Source organism: Ciconia boyciana, chromosome 2, assembly GCF_034638445.1.
Source record: "Ciconia boyciana chromosome 2, ASM3463844v1, whole genome shotgun sequence".
NCBI lineage: Eukaryota > Metazoa > Chordata > Aves > Ciconiiformes > Ciconiidae > Ciconia > Ciconia boyciana.
This window is the reverse complement of record NC_132935.1, coordinates 163443582-163464111: the sequence shown is the minus strand read 5'-3', so window position 1 is coordinate 163464111 and position 20530 is coordinate 163443582. Positions and strand designations below refer to the sequence as shown.

At 42.4% G+C, this 20530-nt stretch overlaps 1 protein-coding gene across 1 annotated transcript in view; it reads left to right on the top strand.

Annotated features, from left to right (window-relative positions):
• The window catches only part of DLEC1 (DLEC1 cilia and flagella associated protein), a 41777-nt gene that overhangs the window by 16399 nt on the left and 4848 nt on the right, over positions 1–20530 (top strand). The window contains exons 17-35 of the mRNA XM_072854796.1: positions 824–917; positions 1152–1282; positions 1593–1751; positions 3647–3786; positions 4039–4192; positions 5689–5799; positions 8412–8542; positions 9549–9734; positions 10209–10285; positions 11476–11627; positions 12168–12271; positions 13220–13290; positions 14155–14372; positions 15388–15522; positions 17445–17567; positions 18356–18450; positions 18540–18624; positions 19179–19376; positions 20261–20422. Coding sequence (XP_072710897.1) covers positions 824–917; positions 1152–1282; positions 1593–1751; positions 3647–3786; positions 4039–4192; positions 5689–5799; positions 8412–8542; positions 9549–9734; positions 10209–10285; positions 11476–11627; positions 12168–12271; positions 13220–13290; positions 14155–14372; positions 15388–15522; positions 17445–17567; positions 18356–18450; positions 18540–18624; positions 19179–19376; positions 20261–20422 — 2526 coding nt within the window. The remainder of the gene's footprint in view (positions 1–823; positions 918–1151; positions 1283–1592; positions 1752–3646; positions 3787–4038; positions 4193–5688; positions 5800–8411; positions 8543–9548; positions 9735–10208; positions 10286–11475; positions 11628–12167; positions 12272–13219; positions 13291–14154; positions 14373–15387; positions 15523–17444; positions 17568–18355; positions 18451–18539; positions 18625–19178; positions 19377–20260; positions 20423–20530) is intronic.

Sequence of the window (20530 nt, the reverse complement as noted above, 5' to 3'; positions counted from 1 at the left end):
GATTTGAAGTTTACCTATAGAAGGTCTGTTACTTTTTTGAAAAATGGGGAAAAAGTTTTAAAGGCTTCAAATATGATAATGTTCTTCGAAAGAATGGTTAATAGATTTTTCTTCAAGTTCAGAAAACACCTTCACCTGTGTGAAGATAGCCACTGTGTTAAATATAGTGCTTATATAATCTGATTCAATATAGTGCTTTCAGCATAGATCTCCACATCTGAGCTACCTGGGCTAAGCTTTCCTTACAATCCTCGGAGATCTCATGGGCAGCATCCACAGGGTGATTAATCTCATCCTATAGGCTAAAATAGGTCAGAGGAATTGCTCCCAGTGCTCTCTAGTTGGCTTTATTTTCAGTAAAGAGAATCCTAGGAGCTGAGGTCAGATGTAGCTCTTGCATCTACTTTGCAGACACCTGAAATCCAGTCAGGTGAATCCCACTTCTTCTTGTCCTTTTTTTACATCACAGAGGAGAAAAGAAAGGGAGGACACAGCATTATCATGAAAATAACAGTAGTTAGTGTATGGCACTGGGTTAGTACTGTTCGAGTCAGAAGTTAGATGAAGCTCTGTGCCTTTCGCTCTTACCGTGCTCAGTTTATTTCAAGATTCAGGTGAAGATACAGTATGTTGTAGCTAGATTCGAGGTATATTAGTAGGTCATAATGTTTAGTGGTGACCAGGATATTGTTAGAGTTTGCAAAGTATGTGATGTAAGACTTGCAATACCTAGTTTGCAGTGCATCAGTACTCTCAGCAAATTGGCTTGTTGCTATGAAAGCTTAAAGTGCATTAATTGTCTCGTTGATTTTAATTGTTTTAGATGTGGAATAACAGCAAATCATTGATCAAGTACACGTGGGAGAAAATCATTGTCTGTGACATCATGGAAGTTGAACCTCATACTGGCGTCATAGGTAAAGTTTCTGTGACTTGCAAGCATCAGTTAATGGCAGAAATATTTAAATTGGTACGAGCGGAAGAGAAGAGTTACAGAGCACTATAATGCAAGCTGCAAAGCAAGACCTGATCCCCAGCCCACTGGAGCCAGCAGGAGACTTAGTCTGGTTCCAGGAGTTACAGTAACAGGCTTGCAGTAGGTGGTTTATTTGCAAAACAGTGGAACAGGACCCTGAATTTTTCTTTTCTAGATATGAATAAATGCTGTGAATTTGAACTGACAATTACTGGAAGCAAACCTGGGTGCATCAGCCGTAACCTCCAGTGTAAAATTGAACACTGTCCAGAGCCAGTTGTACTGCATGTTGAGGCTGCTTTTAAGGTAAGAAACAGTTCAGTGTTGTGGGATGACTAGCTGTGGGGCCTGGCTGTTGTCCATATAAAGCTTTTTGCCTCTTAAAGGCCTGTAAAATCTAAAGCAGTTACAAACAGGAGGTATTTTTGCTGTCTAGTAACTATTGAGTCAATGTTGATACTCCCATGACAGTAAGATTTTTTCTGTATTACACACAATGCATTTGCTTTCTGCTGTTCTCTGTGAAAATGAACATTAATCTTAGCTAATGTATGCTTCTTAATTAGGCAGTTTTGGCAGAAGTGTCCATTCTGACATCTGTTTCCTGGTGTCCTAGGGTCCACTTCTTTGTATTGATGTTCCATCACTCTGGTTAGGTTTGATTAAGCAGGGTGAGAGCGTGTTAAGGACCTTTGAGATTAAAAATCTGTGTCAGCTGCCAGCACGATGGAGAATGCAAGAAAGCCAGGTTTGTCTAGCTGAAAGGAATGAAGAGGTAAGTCACTGCTATAGCTGGCTATGCTCTCTCTTTAGCTATTTCTTCCTTATGCTTAGGAGTTGTAATATTCATTCCAGATATCAAAAGTTCTAATTTTGGTGATTTCTTATGAAACTGGTTGTGCACAACCAATTCTTTCTCAATTCTTTTGAGATTAAATGCTTCTTTGCAATTTTTCTCTATTTCCATTTATTACAAAGCCCCTGCCAGCCTGATCCAAAGCGACATGGAGTGTTTCCTGTATGACAGTGGTTTCATCTGCTGCTGATCTAAATAAGGGGGCAAGACTTTATCAGAACTGAGGCTGCTAAACACTCATCCCACACACCCACATCAGCATCTCAGACAAGAATCTCAGCACCTAGTGAATTGGGCCTTTTGGCTTTAAACAATAGCTTTGAAACACACAGGTGTCTCCCAAAATGACTTCTTACCACAATGAATACTAAAACTGTTGTTTAGTATTATCTAGGCTGTGATGGGTCAAATGCAGTCCATTCCAGTCTTTGTCTTCAGAGCTCATTCCACCATTTCATGTGAAATAACTAAAGCAACTTGGAGGCAATACTGGTGGCAAAGAATTGAGTGAGATTGAGTGAGATGGTCTGCTATCTGCAGACCATCACATATTCCTAAAATTAAAAAAAAAAAAAGTAAAATGCTTATTTTGATTATTTGTGGCACACAGTGGGCTTTGTAGCTAGATTTCTCCTTGGTGTTATGCATTAAAGGGAAGTGAGGAAATCCAGACTCTGGGGTAAGTGTTTTTTGTTGTAAGGAAAGGCCAAATTCTACCTGTAGGACTCTTTACATAATTATGCATGCAAGGAATTGAGTTCACTTGTTTCATGGCAAAATTGGTCTAAACGCTGTTCAGATGTTCTGTTTTTCTGGACAGACTGTCAGTTTTGCAGCGGGGAGAGGAGCTTGTTAAGCAGGAACTTTCCATTGACCATCAGGAGATGGAAGCCTGTGAGAAGTTGTACTGTATCCCCATGAGTTCTTGAGCTTTGTTTTCTTTTCTACATATCATGTAGATATCTCACCAACTTTGGATGAAAGTTGATGGCAAAAAGAAAAGATTTATGAGTGGTGGTTATGGCAGCCTTGCAGAACAGGGGTGGGTGTGGGGGGGGGTGTGTATGTCTATCCCTTTTCCCCCAGAACAATTATAATCAGAAGTGCCTTATTAGGGATAGGGGTGCCCTGGAGGAGACCCTGTCCTCACAGCCCTCAAGCCCTTACTTCTGACTGTTACTCCTTTGTCTCCTGCCATTCCCAACAATTCCCAGAACTCCAGGGAGATTTTAGACTTAATCTCTTGAGTTTTTCATCCCAGAGCCCATTCATATCGCAGTGAAGATCATAGATCAAGTGCTCCATTCCTCCTGGATAAGAGCTACCCCTTTCCTTTCCTGAACCTCTGCAGTCCCCACCCCACACTGGTGCTCTTTCTGTTTCCAATCCTTCAGCCCTCCGTTCTCCACCTTCTGCCCAAGAATCTCCCCACCTTGTGGCACCTTGCTCAGCCCCTCCACTTGGGAGGAGACACTGCTACTGCTTCTGACTGCTTCTCCTTCACATTCCCCCTCACTCCAAGCACAGGCATCCCCGTTATGCCCTTGGCTCTGACTACCTCTCTTAGGTCATTGTGTTTTTATTAGCTGTCCCCATAGAAGCAAAGTCCTGCCTCCTTGTCTAGCCAGGTTTTCACAAAGCTCGCACTGTGCTTACTGAAATCAACCCAGGTGGGATGCCAGGGGCAGAGAGAAAGGACATCTCTGAGGAAAAACTAGACACATGCAAGTTCCTAATCAGATTGTGTGGCTTCAGCATTTTACCCTTGCTTTGCAGGCGTCAAAGAAATTCCTGTTTCCTCTCTCCTCTCCTAGGTGTCTCCCTTTACCATTCAACCATCTGCTGGAGAAATACCTCCTTTGGGTATATGCAGTGTGTCAGTTCAGTTCACGTCATTGCTGTGCCAGCGTCTCCAGACAGTATTAGAACTAGAGGTAGAAAATGGAGAAGGAAGGTAAGGGGGAAGAGTGGCATTGTGCTTTGTTTTTTCCTGACATTCACATGTGATTTTCACTTTAGGTAGTTTTATCTCCTAAAACAAAAATATGTAGCAGGAACTCAGAGTGGGGTTGTGTAACCTATCAATGAACTATCCAATCACTAATATTGCTAAATAAACATAATCATCATTCTTTCCAGCATGCTGTTGTATGTCTAGCACATTTCATTAACGATAACAATAGACCATCTGTGTGTTTATTTCCAGTCATCTTCCTGTTTTTGTTGAAGTTCAGACCCCCCAAGCGTGCCTGATATCTAGTCATCTAGTATTCACTGAAATTTATACTGGAGTTCCTGCCAAAGCAACCAGCAAACTTTTTAACCAGACACTGCTGCCAGCAAAATACTTATGGGGAAAGGTAAATGCGCTTCTAATAGATGAAGAATACAGCAGGGATGGAAATTGTAATTTCTATCAAAATACAAACTACTCTTAAAAGCTTTTCTGATGTATTCTTTGAGTAGTGATTCCTGTTTTTCTGGCTTATGAGCAAGACTTCAACTTGAGACCAGCCTTGAAAAGATTAACTACCATTTGATATTAATATGCTCTTACTGTCTGTGGATCATCCCCCGGAGAATGGGTGGGCAGAGATGTGAGCGGAAATAGGATGTAAGCTACCAGAGTGTTAAACAAAGTACCATGGCAGTTTAGGGTTTGCATTTAATTCAGTAGAGCAAAGAAACAATGTTGCTTTTGAATTGTGTCTAAATTTTGCTTAAATTTTACATTCTGGTTGGGATTCAGCTCACAGATTAGGACCCCTAAATTTAATGTCAGTATGTAAGCTATGGTCTGAACTCTCTTTTCAGTCAATGGAAATCCGAGCAGGAAGTCGGTCACTAGAATATATATGTCTAGTGTCGTTGTGGGTGCTGTAGAGTGTTCTTCCTCACCTCCAGGTGTCACTCAAGGAGGTCTCTTGTAAGTCCTGTCACACCAGCCAGCCACGTTTGTATGGCTTGGCTACCCTATGTGCCTGCATTTAGGCAACTGAATCCTACCCTGTCTATACAGTCAATAGAGTCCAGAGAAGTATTCAGCTCCCCCTAAAATGGACACCTGCTTCGGTCTGCAGAACGCTCACTAGCACATACTAACTGGATGTCTGTTGGCTACAATGGTAGTGTTGACGCCCACTATGCATACAATTAGGTTAATTAGCCTGTAAGCCGAATCCTACTGTCAGTGTCTTGGTCATTCAGATCTATTCTGACATCCAGGGTTCAGCTCAGTTGCCTACATAAAAGCATTCAGTGCCATCCGAGATGTCCTTAGGTGCCCAAGACATCCTAACTGAGCGTGTGGATGATATAGGACCTATGGGAAAACGTTTTGGAACAGCTGGAGCCTAGGAGGGATATCCACAGTATTTTGCATGGTATCTGATGTTCATATGTGAGCAACCAAGTTGAACCCCGGATACATGCCATGTGCATGTAGTCAATTAGGGAAGGTGCCAACACCAGGATTGTCTCTGTAGGCCACCTCTGTAGTCAGTGGAGAGAGATATGGCACCTGTAGGATCCTGCTCCGATATCAGATAGGTTGACTTAACCCTGGAAGGGCTTGTGACTGTGAAAGGGACGACAGTGACTCTGCTCCCAGCCCAGATGCTCAGTTGGGCACCTGAAATCATTTGGAATAAACGTAACATGAGGATCTTATCAGCCATGGGGGAATTGTAAAGCAAGCCTCATCTCAACAAATTATATGTGTTGCTACCTGAAAGTGTCCTAAACCTTAAAATAACTCTGTTTTTATAGTCCTCTTTGATCCGAAGAGAAAACCTGAAAGAATCGGTGTTAATGAATTGAGAGAGTTAACTGCGTGACTGTCCTTTCTGTTCGGCAGCTCATTGGAAGTCAGGCAGCTTTCTGCTCTGCCGCTGTCTCCCCAGCCAGTGGCACCTTAGGCCCAAATGAAGAAAAAGAATTCTGCATAGAGCTGTCAGCTAACATCGTGGTAAGTTTAAAAATTGATGCAATTTTATCAAAACAGCAACATTGGCATTCTCATCTTGCCTCCATCTGGCAAAAGGAAGGATTTTTGTATACAAAATGTAATGCTCTTTTTTTCCATACAATATCTCTGAATTTGCTTTGCTTTAGAGGTAACCATGGTTGAAGGCAAGAATTAAAGCAGTCTACATGGTGTGCAATTTTCTACCCTGCCTCTTTTTTTCCCAACTGTTCTTGTTTTCTTTCTTTCTTGAATGCCTATTCAATTACTCTTAATGCTTATCACTTTTCTTAGAGCATTCAGATCCTCACTTTGGATTATCCCAAATGAAATGTAGCAGACTGGCATATATAGTATACATTTGGTTTTCTGAATATGACTGGGCTCATGACATTTTGATATTTGAAAACTTAAAAGGGGCTGATGGGACTGAGTGTCTGCAAAATAGGGTGTAGACTGCAGAGTCTACAAACTTCAGGGATTCAGCCATAGACTTTACAGGGGCATTCAAACAGTTGATTTAATGCAGCTAAATAAAGGAGCTTCCTATAGGTGTGGTGTATTAGTTCCCATTACAGTCACTGGAGACCTAAGTTTCATTTATTCACTTAAAAGTAGGTGTTCAGTACTATCAGAGATGCCCTAGAAGATCTCAGATGCCAGACATACATGGGTATGTGGCACGGGATCCCAGTAAACTTGAGCTTTGTTCATGGAAAGCTGGAAGCTCAACAGGACACGTTAGGCATCTGAAAGGGCATTTTTGCATGTGGCTGGGGAACTGAATGCCATCCAAGCCACCCACAAGAAAGGCTGTCTGCATTATATGTGAGCTAGACGCCCAAGTACCATTAATGAATCAGTGGAGATTCAGAGCTCGTATTTGGAGTTCACCTTTACAGATGAACTCAAGGGCTCTGTGGTGGGTTGACCCTGGCTGGACACCAGGTCCCCACCAAAGCCACTCTGTCAGTCCCCTCCTCAGCTGGAGAGGGGGGAGAAAATGTAACGAAAGGCTCGTGGGTCGAGATAAGGACAGGGAGATCACTCACCAATTACTGTCAAGGGCAAAACAGACTTGACTTGGGGAAATTAGTTTAATTTATTACCAGTCAAAATCAAAGTAGGATAATGAGAAAGTAAAAACTAAATCCTGAAACACCTTACCCCCACCCTTCCCTCCTTCCTGGGCTTAACTTCACTCCTGAGTTCTCCACCTCCTCCCCACCAGCAGCACAGGGGGACGGGGAATAGGGGTTGCAGTGAGTTCATCACACGTTGTCTCTGCTGCTCCTTCCTCCTCAGGGGAAGGACTCCTCACACTCTTCCCCTGCTCCAGCGTGGGGTCTGTCCCATGGGAGACAGTCCTCCACGAACTTCTCCAACGTGAGTCCTTCCCACGGGCTGCAGTTCTTCACAAACTGCTCCAGTGTGGGTCCCTTCCACGGGGTGCAGTCCTTCAGGAACAGACTGCTCCAGCGTGGGTCCCCCACAGGGTCACAAGTCCTGCCAGCAAACCTGCTCCAGTGTGGGCTCCTCTGTCCACGGGGCCACAGGCCCTGCCAGCAGCCTGCTCCAGCGCGGGCTTCCCATGGGGTCACAGTCTCCTTTGGGCATCCACCTGCTCTGGTGTGGGGTCCTTCATGGGCTGCAGGTGGGTATCTGCTCCACCGTTAACCTCCATGGGCTTCACGGAGACAGCCTGCCTCACCATGGTCTTCACCACGGGCTGCAGGGGAATCTCTGCTCTGGTGCCTGGAGCACCTCCTCCCCCTTCACTGACCTTGGTGTCTGCAGAGCTGTTTCTCTCACGTATTCTCACTCCTCTCTTCTGACTGCTTGCTGGTGTTGCGCAGTTTTTTCCCCCTTCTTAAATATGTTATCCCAGAGGTGCTACCACCATCGCTGATGGGCTCAGCCTTGGCCAGCGGCAGGTCCATCTTGGAGCCGGCTGGCATTGGCTCTGTCAGACATAGTGGAAGCTTCTAGCAGCTTCTCACAGAAGCCACCCCTGTAGCCCCCCCACTACCAAAACCTTGCCACACAAAGCCAATACAGGCTCACATTTAGACAGTTACATTTAGAAGTCTGAATCTGGAGCTGAATCCCAGTCTATTATTTTATGCAGGATGCACCGGTTCATGAATTGATAAGGCAAAAAAGAATAGTAGTGTTGAATTAGCCAGAGTACTGGTGTAACTGCACCACCTAATTCATCCTACAAGTCCTGCTTTAAACCCAGGTAGAAATAAAATCTTGGTTTTAGAAGATTATTTAAGCATGACTAGAAGTGATTAATGCTCAGAGCTTCAACACTTGCAGTATAGCAAGTGTGTCAAAAATCACTAATAGAGCAGTTTTAAGCTTATAAACTGATGCGAGTACAAAGCCAAGAAAGAGCGACAAATTTTTACTTTGGTACTGCCTTCTAAGCAAATCTGATGCTGGCAGAGAATGCACTTAAAGCAATTCAGTGAAACTTTTCAAGATTCCGTTGTAGTTCTTGTTTTAGTCCAGTGATGTTTATAGGTGTTTTCTAAGTAAATTTCTTAATGAGGCTGCCTTTCCTCTGTGATGTTTGCTTCATTCACAAGGAAACTTGACTCTTCTTTCAGGGTGAGCTGAAACACCTTGCCCTTTCCTGTAGCATAGAAGACATGATTGAACCCCTCATTCTGAGCATTTCTGGAGAAGTGAAAGGACTGCATGTCACCTATGCAGTACCTTGTGACAGTGGAGTTGCCAGGTAAATCAAGGATTTACCCCTGAACTGAACACAAATTACTTCTTCCCAAAGCAAAAATACAATAGAGAGGGGAAAAAAACCCACTTATCTATGTAAACTTCATTCCTCCTCCTGCTGTAGGCAGCAAGGACAGTAAAATGTGCTGGGACAATTCACTGAAGGTGCTTATGTGAAGAAAAGGTACTGGGTTTACACCCTAGCCAAATTCAGCCAAATAAACCCAAGAGAAGACTGGAGAAGAGCACTACTCCACTCCCACCATTGTTTAGCTGAAACAAATTAAATTAACAACTGTGAATTCACTAATTCATGAATAATAAATTGGTGTGAAGTTAACTGCACATTAGTGAAACTTATGTTCATGTGTTGTGTCTGTTCTCCCTTGTTCTCCTGGCACTTGTAACCTGCCAGCTGCCTTGAGACTTTTGTGTAAAGAGAGCATGAAAAATTACCTTTCTCCCTGGTAGCCAAAGTGTGGGACCTCTGCTGTCCCTCACATGTTTGTGAGTAACAACTATTTTCTGGAATGCCCAAAATTTGCAAATTCAACTCTTAGATGTGAATTTAGAATTACAGAATAATAACCAAGATCCTGTATTTTGGACCATTAAGTTTTGTTGTTGCACTGTGAGACATGATATTGAAGAAAGATGAATATACTTCTCTTTGACTTGCTATATCTGACTGATATTTATTTTTCTGATACGTAGCATGATTGCTCTTTTTTGGAATATGCTTGTCTTTATATAAGTAAAAATGGCTTTAATTTGGTAGGGTGGCATGTTATACCTGATAAAAATTCTACCCAAAATAAATCCTTATGTGGATAGAAGTGAAAAAATGAAAAGCAGTAAATGCTGATGACAAAAATAATAGGCTGCATGGTCCTTTTACACTGGTCATCACAACCACATTGCATATTGCACATTTTAAAATCTACTGAAATTATCTGTGGCGTAAGAAAATAAGACTGATGTTTTAATACTACTGTAACTTTTTCTGACAGTGATGAAAGACAAATGTTACAAAGCCCGTGTGATCTTCTTTTGGACTTTGGATCTGAAGTTGTGTTTAACGACATAGTAAAGCGTCAACTAATTCTTACCAATCACACTGGAATCAGTGCTCCATTCAAACTAGAAGCTGAGTATTTCACTGGCTATTCACTTACTCCAGAACAAGGACTCTGCCCGTAAGTCTTGCTTTTCTGCATAATGACTCAAATACTAATTTAGGTCTGGATTAAATCTGAAATCAGGACAGAGTGCTATTGCCTCTATCACAAAATGGACTTTCTGCAGTGTTCTAGTGGGTTTTTTTAAGCTCTTACTCTGACTGTGGTAATTAAACCTGCTGGTGAGGTTTTCTGCAGAAACAGATAGCATGCAATGCAAGGACAGAAGATTTAGCTGGTGTAAATGGCAAAACACTATTGTTGCCAGTGGACATAAGCTGGTTTACACTGGCCAAGGCTCTGTTGTGTTAGATTGTACACAGATCTTACAGCTCTGAAGCTGATTCACTCTTAAGGGTGTTACTTTCCAAAAATGCTTTGTAGGCAGTCCTTCTTTAAGGTATAATGGCTACTAATTTAGGAGTCAGGTAGAGCTGCTGCTTTAGCAGAGTCCTGCTCATTTCACAGAAATGTCGTTGTGATTTTTTTTAGTTTTTCAAACTCCTTAAGCTACCTGGTGAAAAGACGAGGGCCCGTCACAAAACATGCAGCCAGAAGAGCGCAGTCAGGTATGAACATAGCTGTTAATCCTCCCAGTGGAGAGAAGGCAAAATACAACTGACTACCATATTCAGCATTAAATGTGCTAGTCAGGCACATCATTTCATTCTTGGAGTATCTGGCTAAGTCTACACTGTTAAATGACTTAGTTCCTCAATTCATTCTTGAGTTTGAAAGCCCACATTGCATAAGCATTAGGTCAATCTCTCTCTTCCCCCTCCCGCTTCTTTTTTCTCCCCCCCTGCCTTTCTTTCTCTCTCTCTTTCCTCTTCTTTTTCTTGAAACCAACAGTCTGAAACAAAGATGGGTGGTTCTGGTGATAGTTCACTCCCAGGATCACTCCCAGCACACAGTATGGATGACACGCATAACGTTTGGCTATTTCCCTCCTACACAGTCTTCCAATACCATTGCAGCAGGCTTTTCTCCCTCAAACCCTATTATATACCCTCCCCACTGTGGAAAGCTACAGCACAGCCCATCCATCATTTCTGATGCATTGTACTGAAAAATAATAATATTTGGAGCCACAGGAGGCCCAGGGAGGGGGGAAATGGGAGCGAAATGCTATAAAGTGTGGATGTGTCTTCTGTATCCAAAATAAAACTTGGACATATTGGTACCTTGCCATAGTGTTTGGTATCTGTTACAAAGAGAGAGCTTTTCAGCTGTTGCATTAGTACTTAAGATTGGAAAAATGCTGTTCTGACAGATTCCATGCAAGCTTATTGATTTAGAAGGCTAGGTGACTCAGAATGTGGAACAGCTTTGCTCTTTGTAATTCATTCTTTGTGTTGAAGAGCACACAGAGGTAAACAGGCAGCTGCTAATAGAAAGATAACCAGTTAGCACAAATTCCAGCTTATTTTTCTCAAATTGAGGGTGTGTTTTCACATAGCCAATTAGTGCCTTGCATATCCCAAAGAGTCCTGGATCAGGTTGTTGGAAGGGAGTCCCTCTATGAAATAATCTCTGCAAGAACTAACTCTCAAAAAAACAGATTGATTAAGACCCACTGCAGAAGGGAACTTGGGTAAAGTGGTATAAATGTAGGTTGTGTAAATGATCCCAGGTTTTTTTTTAAGCCATTGAGGTTAGGCTGATTAACACCAGCTAAAAATACGGTTCTATATATGAAAGACTAACTTGTTCCATTTCCTCAAAATTCATCAAATGCTTCTTTGCTGTGCTCCTTCAGAGTTTGCAGCGGCAGTGCTGTCTCATGGGAAGGGAGTAGCTTTCCATATACAACCTTCCACAGGAACCCTGAGAGCCTTCCAGCAGCTAATCATAGAAATAACAGCTTACAATAACATGTGGGGAGAGTACCGGGATGATCTTGTCTGTAAGGTAGGTGGGGCTTCGGTTTTAAGTGAAGTATTGCTATGGCAGATCTTACACCAATTATATTTCCCATATTCCTTTCTGTTAAAAATACTTTTTCAGTTTCGTACGACTTCTGTAAAAACTCAGGGTAGATATTGCTATACTGCTACCTCCAACGACATGTAAGGAACAATTGTTTGCTCTTACAGTGCCTGGTTTAGTTTTGGGGTAATATGTTTATCCCCTGGGAGGTCTTCATTTGCCTTTAAAATGACTGGAGCAGTTTTGATTTATAAAATCTGTTTGGTAGCTGGCCAGTGCACTACTCTGCTCTACCAATACAATATATTGTGTTGTATGGAAAAGCTGCAGGAAAGCTGATGAATGTATGAGGTATTGCATTCTCCTGCTGAGAAGAGCTTTTGTTAGCATATAAATTAGACGCTGTCAAAAGAAACCAGTCAAAAATATTTGAAAATCCAATCAGTTTTCAAAACATAATTTTGTAACCCAGAGAACTAAAGTTTTATCTTGATTCTAATAGCAAAAATTGATTTTTAATAGGTGGGAGACTTACAACCGAAATTAATTCCTATGCAAATGACTGTGAAAGGCTGTCCAATCTTCCTACAGATGACAGGACCACAAACAGAGCAACCCATAATCAGGTATAGCGCAAAATACTGTCAGAGAAGTCAGAGAATTAAATACCATTGGACTATAGCCAACATACACACCTGTTCCCATCGTGTTGTGATATAATGAGAAGGTCAGCAAAGTGACTGTCAAAGTACAGTATCTGCTTCTACAACACCACTACATTTGTCTCTGCCAGCATAATTAGAACAGAATCTGCATACAAGCCTTCTCAGGTTTACCAGCAATCACTGTTCTGGGCTTACAGTCACAGAAGTTCACCCAGTCGAGCCTTACCCGATTCTGTGGAGATGGAAACTGGTACACGGTGGCAGTTCTCATCATCATCCACAGTCTATTTCTCCCTGTCCCTTTACCTGGACCAGGAGAAATGCAGCCCCAAGGTAAATAGGGACAGGGGAAGGTTTAAGCCCTCTCATACAGCGAGTTGCATCTGCACATCTGGGTGAGGGGTAAGGGTTGGTTTACGGGGGCCGCAGCACTACACGCTCGGCCAGCTGCCATACAGCATGACTGCTTCTTTCTGACTTCAAAGGAATTAGCATCATGTGTCATACTGCAGCCAAGAGCATTTGCAATGTCAGCTCCGTAATGGGGCATAGAAAATGGATTTAGCTATCCACCATAAAAAACCCCTTATGCACCTGGAAATCTGTGTCTGACACAGGTCACTCCACTGCTGTGTAGCCATTTGCTGCTGCTGCCAGAGTGTTTCACAAAAGCTGACTTCACATGTTTACCCTGAAACATCTGAGACAACTAAGAAAACTGGAAAAAAAGAGACTAATTAAATAAAGCAGTATTGTACTTCACAGTATAGGCCATGCTTTACCTGATAGCCACTCTTAACAGGCTGCCAGTGCAGCCAGATATGTTTCCACTTTTAAACAAATCTTTAATAATTTCAGACATTCACTTTTATTTTCTGCATGTACTGACAGCAAGGTTCCCGCCCCCAGGTTTGGCACTCATGTCTCTGGAGGGTCTCCTGTCTTTCGGAGGGTCCAGCTCAACAATCCCACTCCCTTTGGTAAGAATGACTTTCGTGCAGCAAACATCGACACTTGCATTGCGCTCCTTATGATAATAAAAATAGAAGAACTCATTAACATGTTAATTAACAGGCCTACTTGTTTCCTAATCAAGATGTTTTTTATAAAAATAATAATAGTATATAAGAGAGTGTCTAAGCTGTTTTCTAACTTAGCTTGTACAGAATGATAATACATGTTGTCAGGTCTTTATATGCATAGTAGTATTTATCATGATGGCATTATTGCCGTGAATATTAGTTTGCTTTCTGTAACAGTAAAGCAGGTAAGCTCCAGCCAGAGTGTAGTAGTATATACGTAATTGACTCAATGTGTTGTTACCATGAAACTGCAAATCCTATCCTGATGTGTTTGGGTTTTCACTCATTGCAATGATGGGAATTCAGGATTTTCCATCCTGTTTTTGTAAATCCCTCACAGCACTAACCCTGGTCAATGAGATACACTACCTGCTTCTTAGTGGCATCATCTGGCTCTTCTGTGTTTAGTCTTTTTATCTCTTGAGTGAGATTTTAAGCTCTTAGAGCAAAGGTCAATCACCTTTTTTTTTTTTTTCTGAATGCCACCAAACACATTTGCTTAACAAACAAAATATTTATTTTAATGTTAATAAAATTACAGTTTAGGACCTAGAGAGCAGACAAGCTAGAATAAGGACATAGCACACATGGTCTTAAATCATTTTAGTTTACAGCAAACATGGAAAGCTTAAGATGTGCTTTAATACAAATCCAGTTGCTAGACACAAATTCGTTACTTGATCTTCTTCTTCTCTGGTACCAACCAAGCTATGTGTCTTCTCAATGACCAGAAGTAGTTGTCTTTTCTCCTTTTCAATTCAGACATCCGCCTGGACTGGGAAATTTACAATCAAGAGGAAGATGATAAAAACCTGGTCGACCTGTTGATGTTATTTGGAGACCCTTTTCCTCCTAAGGACATGGATGAAAATGAGACTGCATCAATTGGTAGCAACTCAGAGTCAGAGATTGTGTTAAAGCTGGATCAAACTGCCATTCCCTGCGGAAGCATTTATTCAGCTTTGCAAACCACAGATGAGGTCAGCTGTTAGTCTGTTTTTTGTACTGCTGCTGAGATACATGATGGGTTTCTTGGCATGAAAGGTTGAAAACAATAACATGCGATATAACTTGTAACTAAGAGCTGGATTGTTAAAAGAAATGTCAGCTCCTCTCACAGTCAAAAAAGCAATACATGGGTAGATGGCTATCGGTATCAGCAGTCAGTTTCCAGAATGAGCTATAAGCAAATCGCTCTTCAGCTTCTTCTTTTCTTAAAGTTGTTAAAGGAGCTGATCAGATGATACTTTTTAAAATATTGTCATTGACAAACTAATGCCATTTTTACATGAAAGTGTTAAGATAGCTAAAACTCCTCAATTTGGGCCTACTTTTCTCATGGGTGCTTTATGGTGTCAATGTGTGCTGTAGTCAGGGAGCAGAACCTAACCTGCGAAGTTCAAATTGCAGCTAATGTTTTGGAGGTATTTATCCCAGTGCCAAACTTAGATTGGTTACTCTGTTAGAATATGGTAACACCTATTACACATGAAGTTTGATTATAATATGGCCATTTACTGTCTTGAAGGGCTGGGAGTGACAGGGAGAAGGTATCATACAGGTTACGTGTATTTCTCCGGCAAAAGCTTTACAGGAAAGATATTAAAATCACCTTTTTTCCATTTCAGCTTGGAAGGCATAGTTGTTTTGAATATACCTCTAAACTTTCTTGTGCCACAAGGGAAAGTTATTGCCCTAGAGCGCTGGTTTGTATAATGGGCCAGAGATGTTCCAGTTGAGTGCTTCTCTGGGCAGAACAGGACCCAAGCATGCACATTTTCCAAGGGGTTCAGGAGCAGTTTTGGGAGAGCAAACCTATGCATGAAAAAATTCATGTACAGGACGCATCCACGTGTCCAGCTTTTGTGCCAGAAGGAAAGAAGCTGGAGCTGGCCATACTTACTGACTAGCGCAGCAGTTCCCTGTACACTTCACTTGCATTCCTCCTTTGCAGCATAACGGTTTTAACCATTCCCCGCCCTTGTGTCCCTGCAGTCTTCAGACACCAACAGCAAAGAGAAGGAAATCGTCGCTCAAGAACCTACAATACAGAAAATTGTCTCTGTACTTATACGACCTCATGAAGGGGTTCCTGCAGACAACCCATACTCCATTACTCCAAGACAGATAGTAAGCTTTTACATTTTCTTTGTGCTTAGATTTAGCATATTTTCTGCAGGACAGAGGAGACCGAGAAGGAGGAGGAGGTAGCTTTGGTTTGGGGTAGAGACTACTAAACAGTGAAACAGTAGGCTGGGAGGCTCTGGGATCTTGAAGATGACCATGAGAAGAGTTTGCAAAGTCAACAGAAAAAAGAAAGTGTCCCACCTACATTTGAGCAGTTAACTGATGACTGGAATTAGGTGTTCAGTTGTACTAGGCTCTCTAGAGTGGCACCTCTGGTCTTCTCACTTGGGTTGCCTCGGTGAAATGTGTGGCATTAGGTGGGAGGCATCCAGCCTGAAGCTTTGGAAGCATGTTACTTAACCAGGGTAGATTTGCTAAGTAGACGTGGCAGAGCTGGAAAGCAGGCTGCTGGGAAAGGGTGCTCTGTAGACAACTCTTTTGGATAAACTGTTGTAACCCACGGTACTTCAAAAGTAACTGGTGCAAATAGGGGCCACAGTGTCACAATTCCTTAGGAATAAGATAAAGCAAAGACAGCACTGGAAAGATCTAACTATGAGTGACAGGGTTGCCCAAAACATCAGTGTGTCAGTTTTGATTCTTAAATACTAGCAAGTTTTTTGCCAAAGGGTTTCAGTTACAAGTTAGAATGAGCTAAAGATTACATAAAAGAAGTAATTACAGAAATGGCATCTCAAAGCAATGAAGCCTACAGTCAGCTCTGGGGTAATTGAGGCTGAGATAGCTCAGATAAACAAGTGCCTCATTGTGGAGACAGCCTGTATCGGGCATAGCCAGCAGCGAGCTTGGCCCATGTGGAATGGAGTTGCTGCCTATGGAGCCATTCAGGTATTCCTCTGCAGAAATGTCCTCTGTGTTTCTACTATTGCCGCAGGAAGGTCTGTTAGCTCAGGTGCTGTGCAGCACAGCTGGCCAGACCTGGCGTAAGTCCATGTCTGAACAACTAAGCTCTCTATGACCACAATGCACAGACCCTGCAGTGTTGTAGGATGTGACAGAGCTTACTAGCTCTGCTCTGGCCCTGCTAGACCTCAGGCAGAGCTTTCTTATGCTCCTCACCACGCTGAGGAGGGGAACGCAGCGCAAGGAGAGCTGAGCTAGTTTTGCTTCTACTGAACGTAGGTCCCAGCAGGACCACACGTCTCACCCTGTGATCACGTGAAATGGGGGAGTTTGTGTCTGCACAGCACGAGCCTGAAAGCAGTACACGCCACATGGCCCCTGAGCTCACAAACTCGGCTAGACATGAATTGGCTCTGTAGGGAGATGGAAAAGGCTTTTCTGCAGCAATAGCAGGATTTAACCACAACCTGCATATGTTTCTGCAGCAATAGCAGGATTTAACCATAACCTGCATAATGCACCTAAAGAAAGCAGAATCTGTTCAACCTGTAAATCCCAGAAAACCCACTGTAGCTGGCTAGTGCATTTGATTACATTCCCTGCTGTCATGTAAAATGGAAAAATAGCCAAGAGTAAACTGAACTGTAAAATACTCTTAATTCACACTTGTAACTCTTAAAAAAATGTTTCTTGTATCTGTGAGTGCTGTCAGTTGTGGCAGAATCATCTGAGTTAGCCATGGAGTAAGAGTAGGCAGAACTATGTATTTTTAAAAACAAACTAACAGGTATGTACATATGTTTGTGTACTTAGGGAGCTGGTCTGTGACTGTGCTTGAAATCTGTTGATGCTAAAGAGTAGCTACACCAATATTTGCAGCTGAAATAATTAAGTCAGTTTTGTTGTCACATGTTGTGATTTTAGTGCAAGCCTGAGCATAGCCCATCCCCAGGAGATTTCATGCTGCTTGTGCAACTCAGTTTTAGCAGCTGAGAGCTGAGGCTGCTTGTGCAATCCCCAGCAGCTCCCTGCACTACTGAACACTTGGCTCTCGGGTGCAGGTGGTTCCAGGAGGTGGCAGCAGCTCCGTTTGCATCTCCTTCACCCCACGCGTCCTACCAGAGGCTGTGCCTGAAGTGCAGTGTGAAGGGGTGGTGCTGGGTTTCATGAGCCTAGACGACGAGGTAAGCTGACTATCACAGCAAGGCTAAAGATGACTAGAAAATAATCGTTTCCCTTCCTGTAATTTCATGTACGGGCAGGTACACAGCAGGCCGGTCTGTATAAACAGTCCTGTTCCTGCTACCCCGTTACATCCTTCCTTAACTACAGCTCTTCATTTGTTGCATTTGCCTTTTAGCTTGGAAGCGTTCTGGGGTGGGAATGTCACCGTCTTCTTATGTTGTCCAGTGCAGTAGACCCCAGACAAAAGCCCAGGATTTGAAACGCTATCACAACATCAGGTTTTATTGATAACAACAGTTAACAATGGGACTGAGACTCAGGACTGCTGAGTTCTGTTCCTGGCTCTGCATCCACCTTCCTGTGTGAATTTGAACAGCGTATCTCTCCTCCGGGAAACTTCCTCTTCAAAACCTGCAACTGCAGCTCACAGGCTAATGTGAGGCTTGAATAGTGTTTTATGAATTGCTCTGCGATTCTCTGATGTGAATCATTGCAAAGATGCAAGTTATAATGAATGAATGATGATAGAATATTTAATAAAAACATCCCTAATGTTCCTGACTCCTGGAGGAAGAAATATCTGCGTCTGTATTAACCACAGTCATTCAGAGTTCAACTACTGCTTAGCTTTTGCTGTTCCTTGCATGTTGCCATCGTGTCTTACAAACAGGCAATACATTGCCAAGCAGAATCCCTTTTTGGCTAACGGCCTCTTGAGCTAAAAGTAGCATTCCAGGTCTTAGTGCTATCATTTTATACATCATTTCCATTTTCATTTTGTTGTCAGCTTGCAAAGACAGTGCCTAACAAAGTGCATCGCAGGCACGGCTATGAAGCTCCGCCGTTACGAATAGACTTGCAAGCTTTCATAAGGCATGCTCTGTAAGTACCATCACACTGACGGCTGGTACGCTCGCAGAAGAAATCAGCCTGGGGCAGGGCTCTGACCAGCTCTGATTCTTTACGCTCAGGTTAAAAGTAGACATGGATCATGACAGAGGAATGGTGTTTCATTCAATGGCAAGTGATCTCGTACCAGATCAGCCTCTGTTAGGAGTAAGTATTTCAACGCACCAATGTATTCAGCTGGTTTGTACTGCCGTGCTACTGTAAGAATTCAGAGCTGTATGCACATGGTTTTTAAAATGCATCTTTATCCCCAGGAGCCTCATGTTGCAATTTTCTATATTGCACATAACAAGATAGGTAAAACAAAAGGACTACAAGTACTTATTAGGCAGGAATAAGCAAAGCTGAGCTCAAACAATGCCTATTTTGTACATCTTTCTCTTTCTTTGTAGAGGAGTTTGTAAGTAGAAAAATAAGTACTTCTTTTCAGGACATAAAGGTCTGATAGCAGAATGAGTCACTTACTTAGAGCAGCGTGGTCAGTTTCTGTGGCCCTTGACATTCAAAGACTTTTAAAATTTATTACATTATTTGTATTTTGGTTTTTTACTCAAGAAATGTTGAAAAACACAAGTAGAAAATACTGGGTTGCTTTGGGGTAAAGTCCTTCAGATCCCCAGTGGTGCTGAATGACCAGACAGACTAGCACAAACCTCTCAAGGGAGTTAAAACTAACCAGTTTGCAATCATTTCTCCACCAGGTTTTGACAGATTCGGTAATGACTCAGAGTTTGAAACTCATCAATTGCACTAAGGTTCCTCTGTACTTCAGGCTCCTTCTGTCTACGCCCTTCAGCCTGTCCAGCGCAGATCCCAAAAAGAGCACCAAAACATCCCGCAGCAAGGAGGAAAAAGAACAGCAACCACAACTTGTACTTTATCCTCAGCAAAACATGCTGGTAGGCTCCAAAATAATAACCCTGTGCCAGAATAGATAGTTTAGTAATTGGTGTGTTAGCATGGTCCAGATGAACCGCAAGAAAAACACAACCAGTATAGAAATCTCCCAATTTCAGGGGAAACAGTGGTAAAATAGTGGCAAATGCTAATTACTGCAGTTTTGCCTGCTATATTGGGGTACAAAATATTTTTCTACAGTGGCCCTGATGTGCTTTTCTCATCAACTCTGACCTGTTGCAAACTCCTGCAGAAAACCCTGTGGTTTTTGGAGCTCACCTAAATCAATAGCTATATATATGCTGGACAAATTAAGAGATTTCTAAAGACTGCAGTCCCCTCTTTTCCTTAAATTAGATGCAGGCAGTGCAAACAGAAAAATTTGATTTGTTTTGGGTGTACACAATGACATTAAAGGAAACAAAGTCCTGGAGTCAAGAATTAGCCAGGGTGCAAAGAATGAGTAACAGTTGTATTTCTGAAGTGTGCTTCTCATTTTTTCAGTGTTCATTTTGCCATGGAGACACACGTGTCTTAATTCTGCATGTGCAGGAAGAAAGAAGACTTGTATGTTTAAGACAGTTTGGGGAATATGGTATTTGTAACCTCAGGAATTTAGAACCTTTGTCTTGCTAGAGACTGTTTCTCCCCTGTGGTTCAGAGATTAGCTGTTCACCTTTACACTCCATCTCCGTGTACTGGATTCATAGGAAATAGCTGTGTTTTTTCTTTAATGCTTTGTTCCAGTGGGAATTTGGTTGCTGGCATGACACCTTTGGGTTCCAGTGGGAAAATGTGTGCCTGGGCCTTTGAGCAGTGTTTACTTTGGACTTCCTGCACACAGTGTCTTCTTACGTGATGGTCATCTGAATTTCTCTTCCCACAGGTGAAAGTGTCATTTCACACAACTCTGGAGTTACTTACGTATCAACATTTGCCAGATACCCAGCTGCTTCCTGGATTCCAAGTGCTCCAGTTTGAGAACGGAGAGAGAAAGCTGAAGTTTAATCAAAATCTGGTCATTGAACATAGTAACAGCACTACCCAGGTAAGATCAGAACGAGATCTCTGGGCTGTGAGAAAGGGCTATGTTTTATTAGCACATCTGAGACAGAATGAATGTGCCTTAAGATTTACTCGGCTTTGAAATACAGCC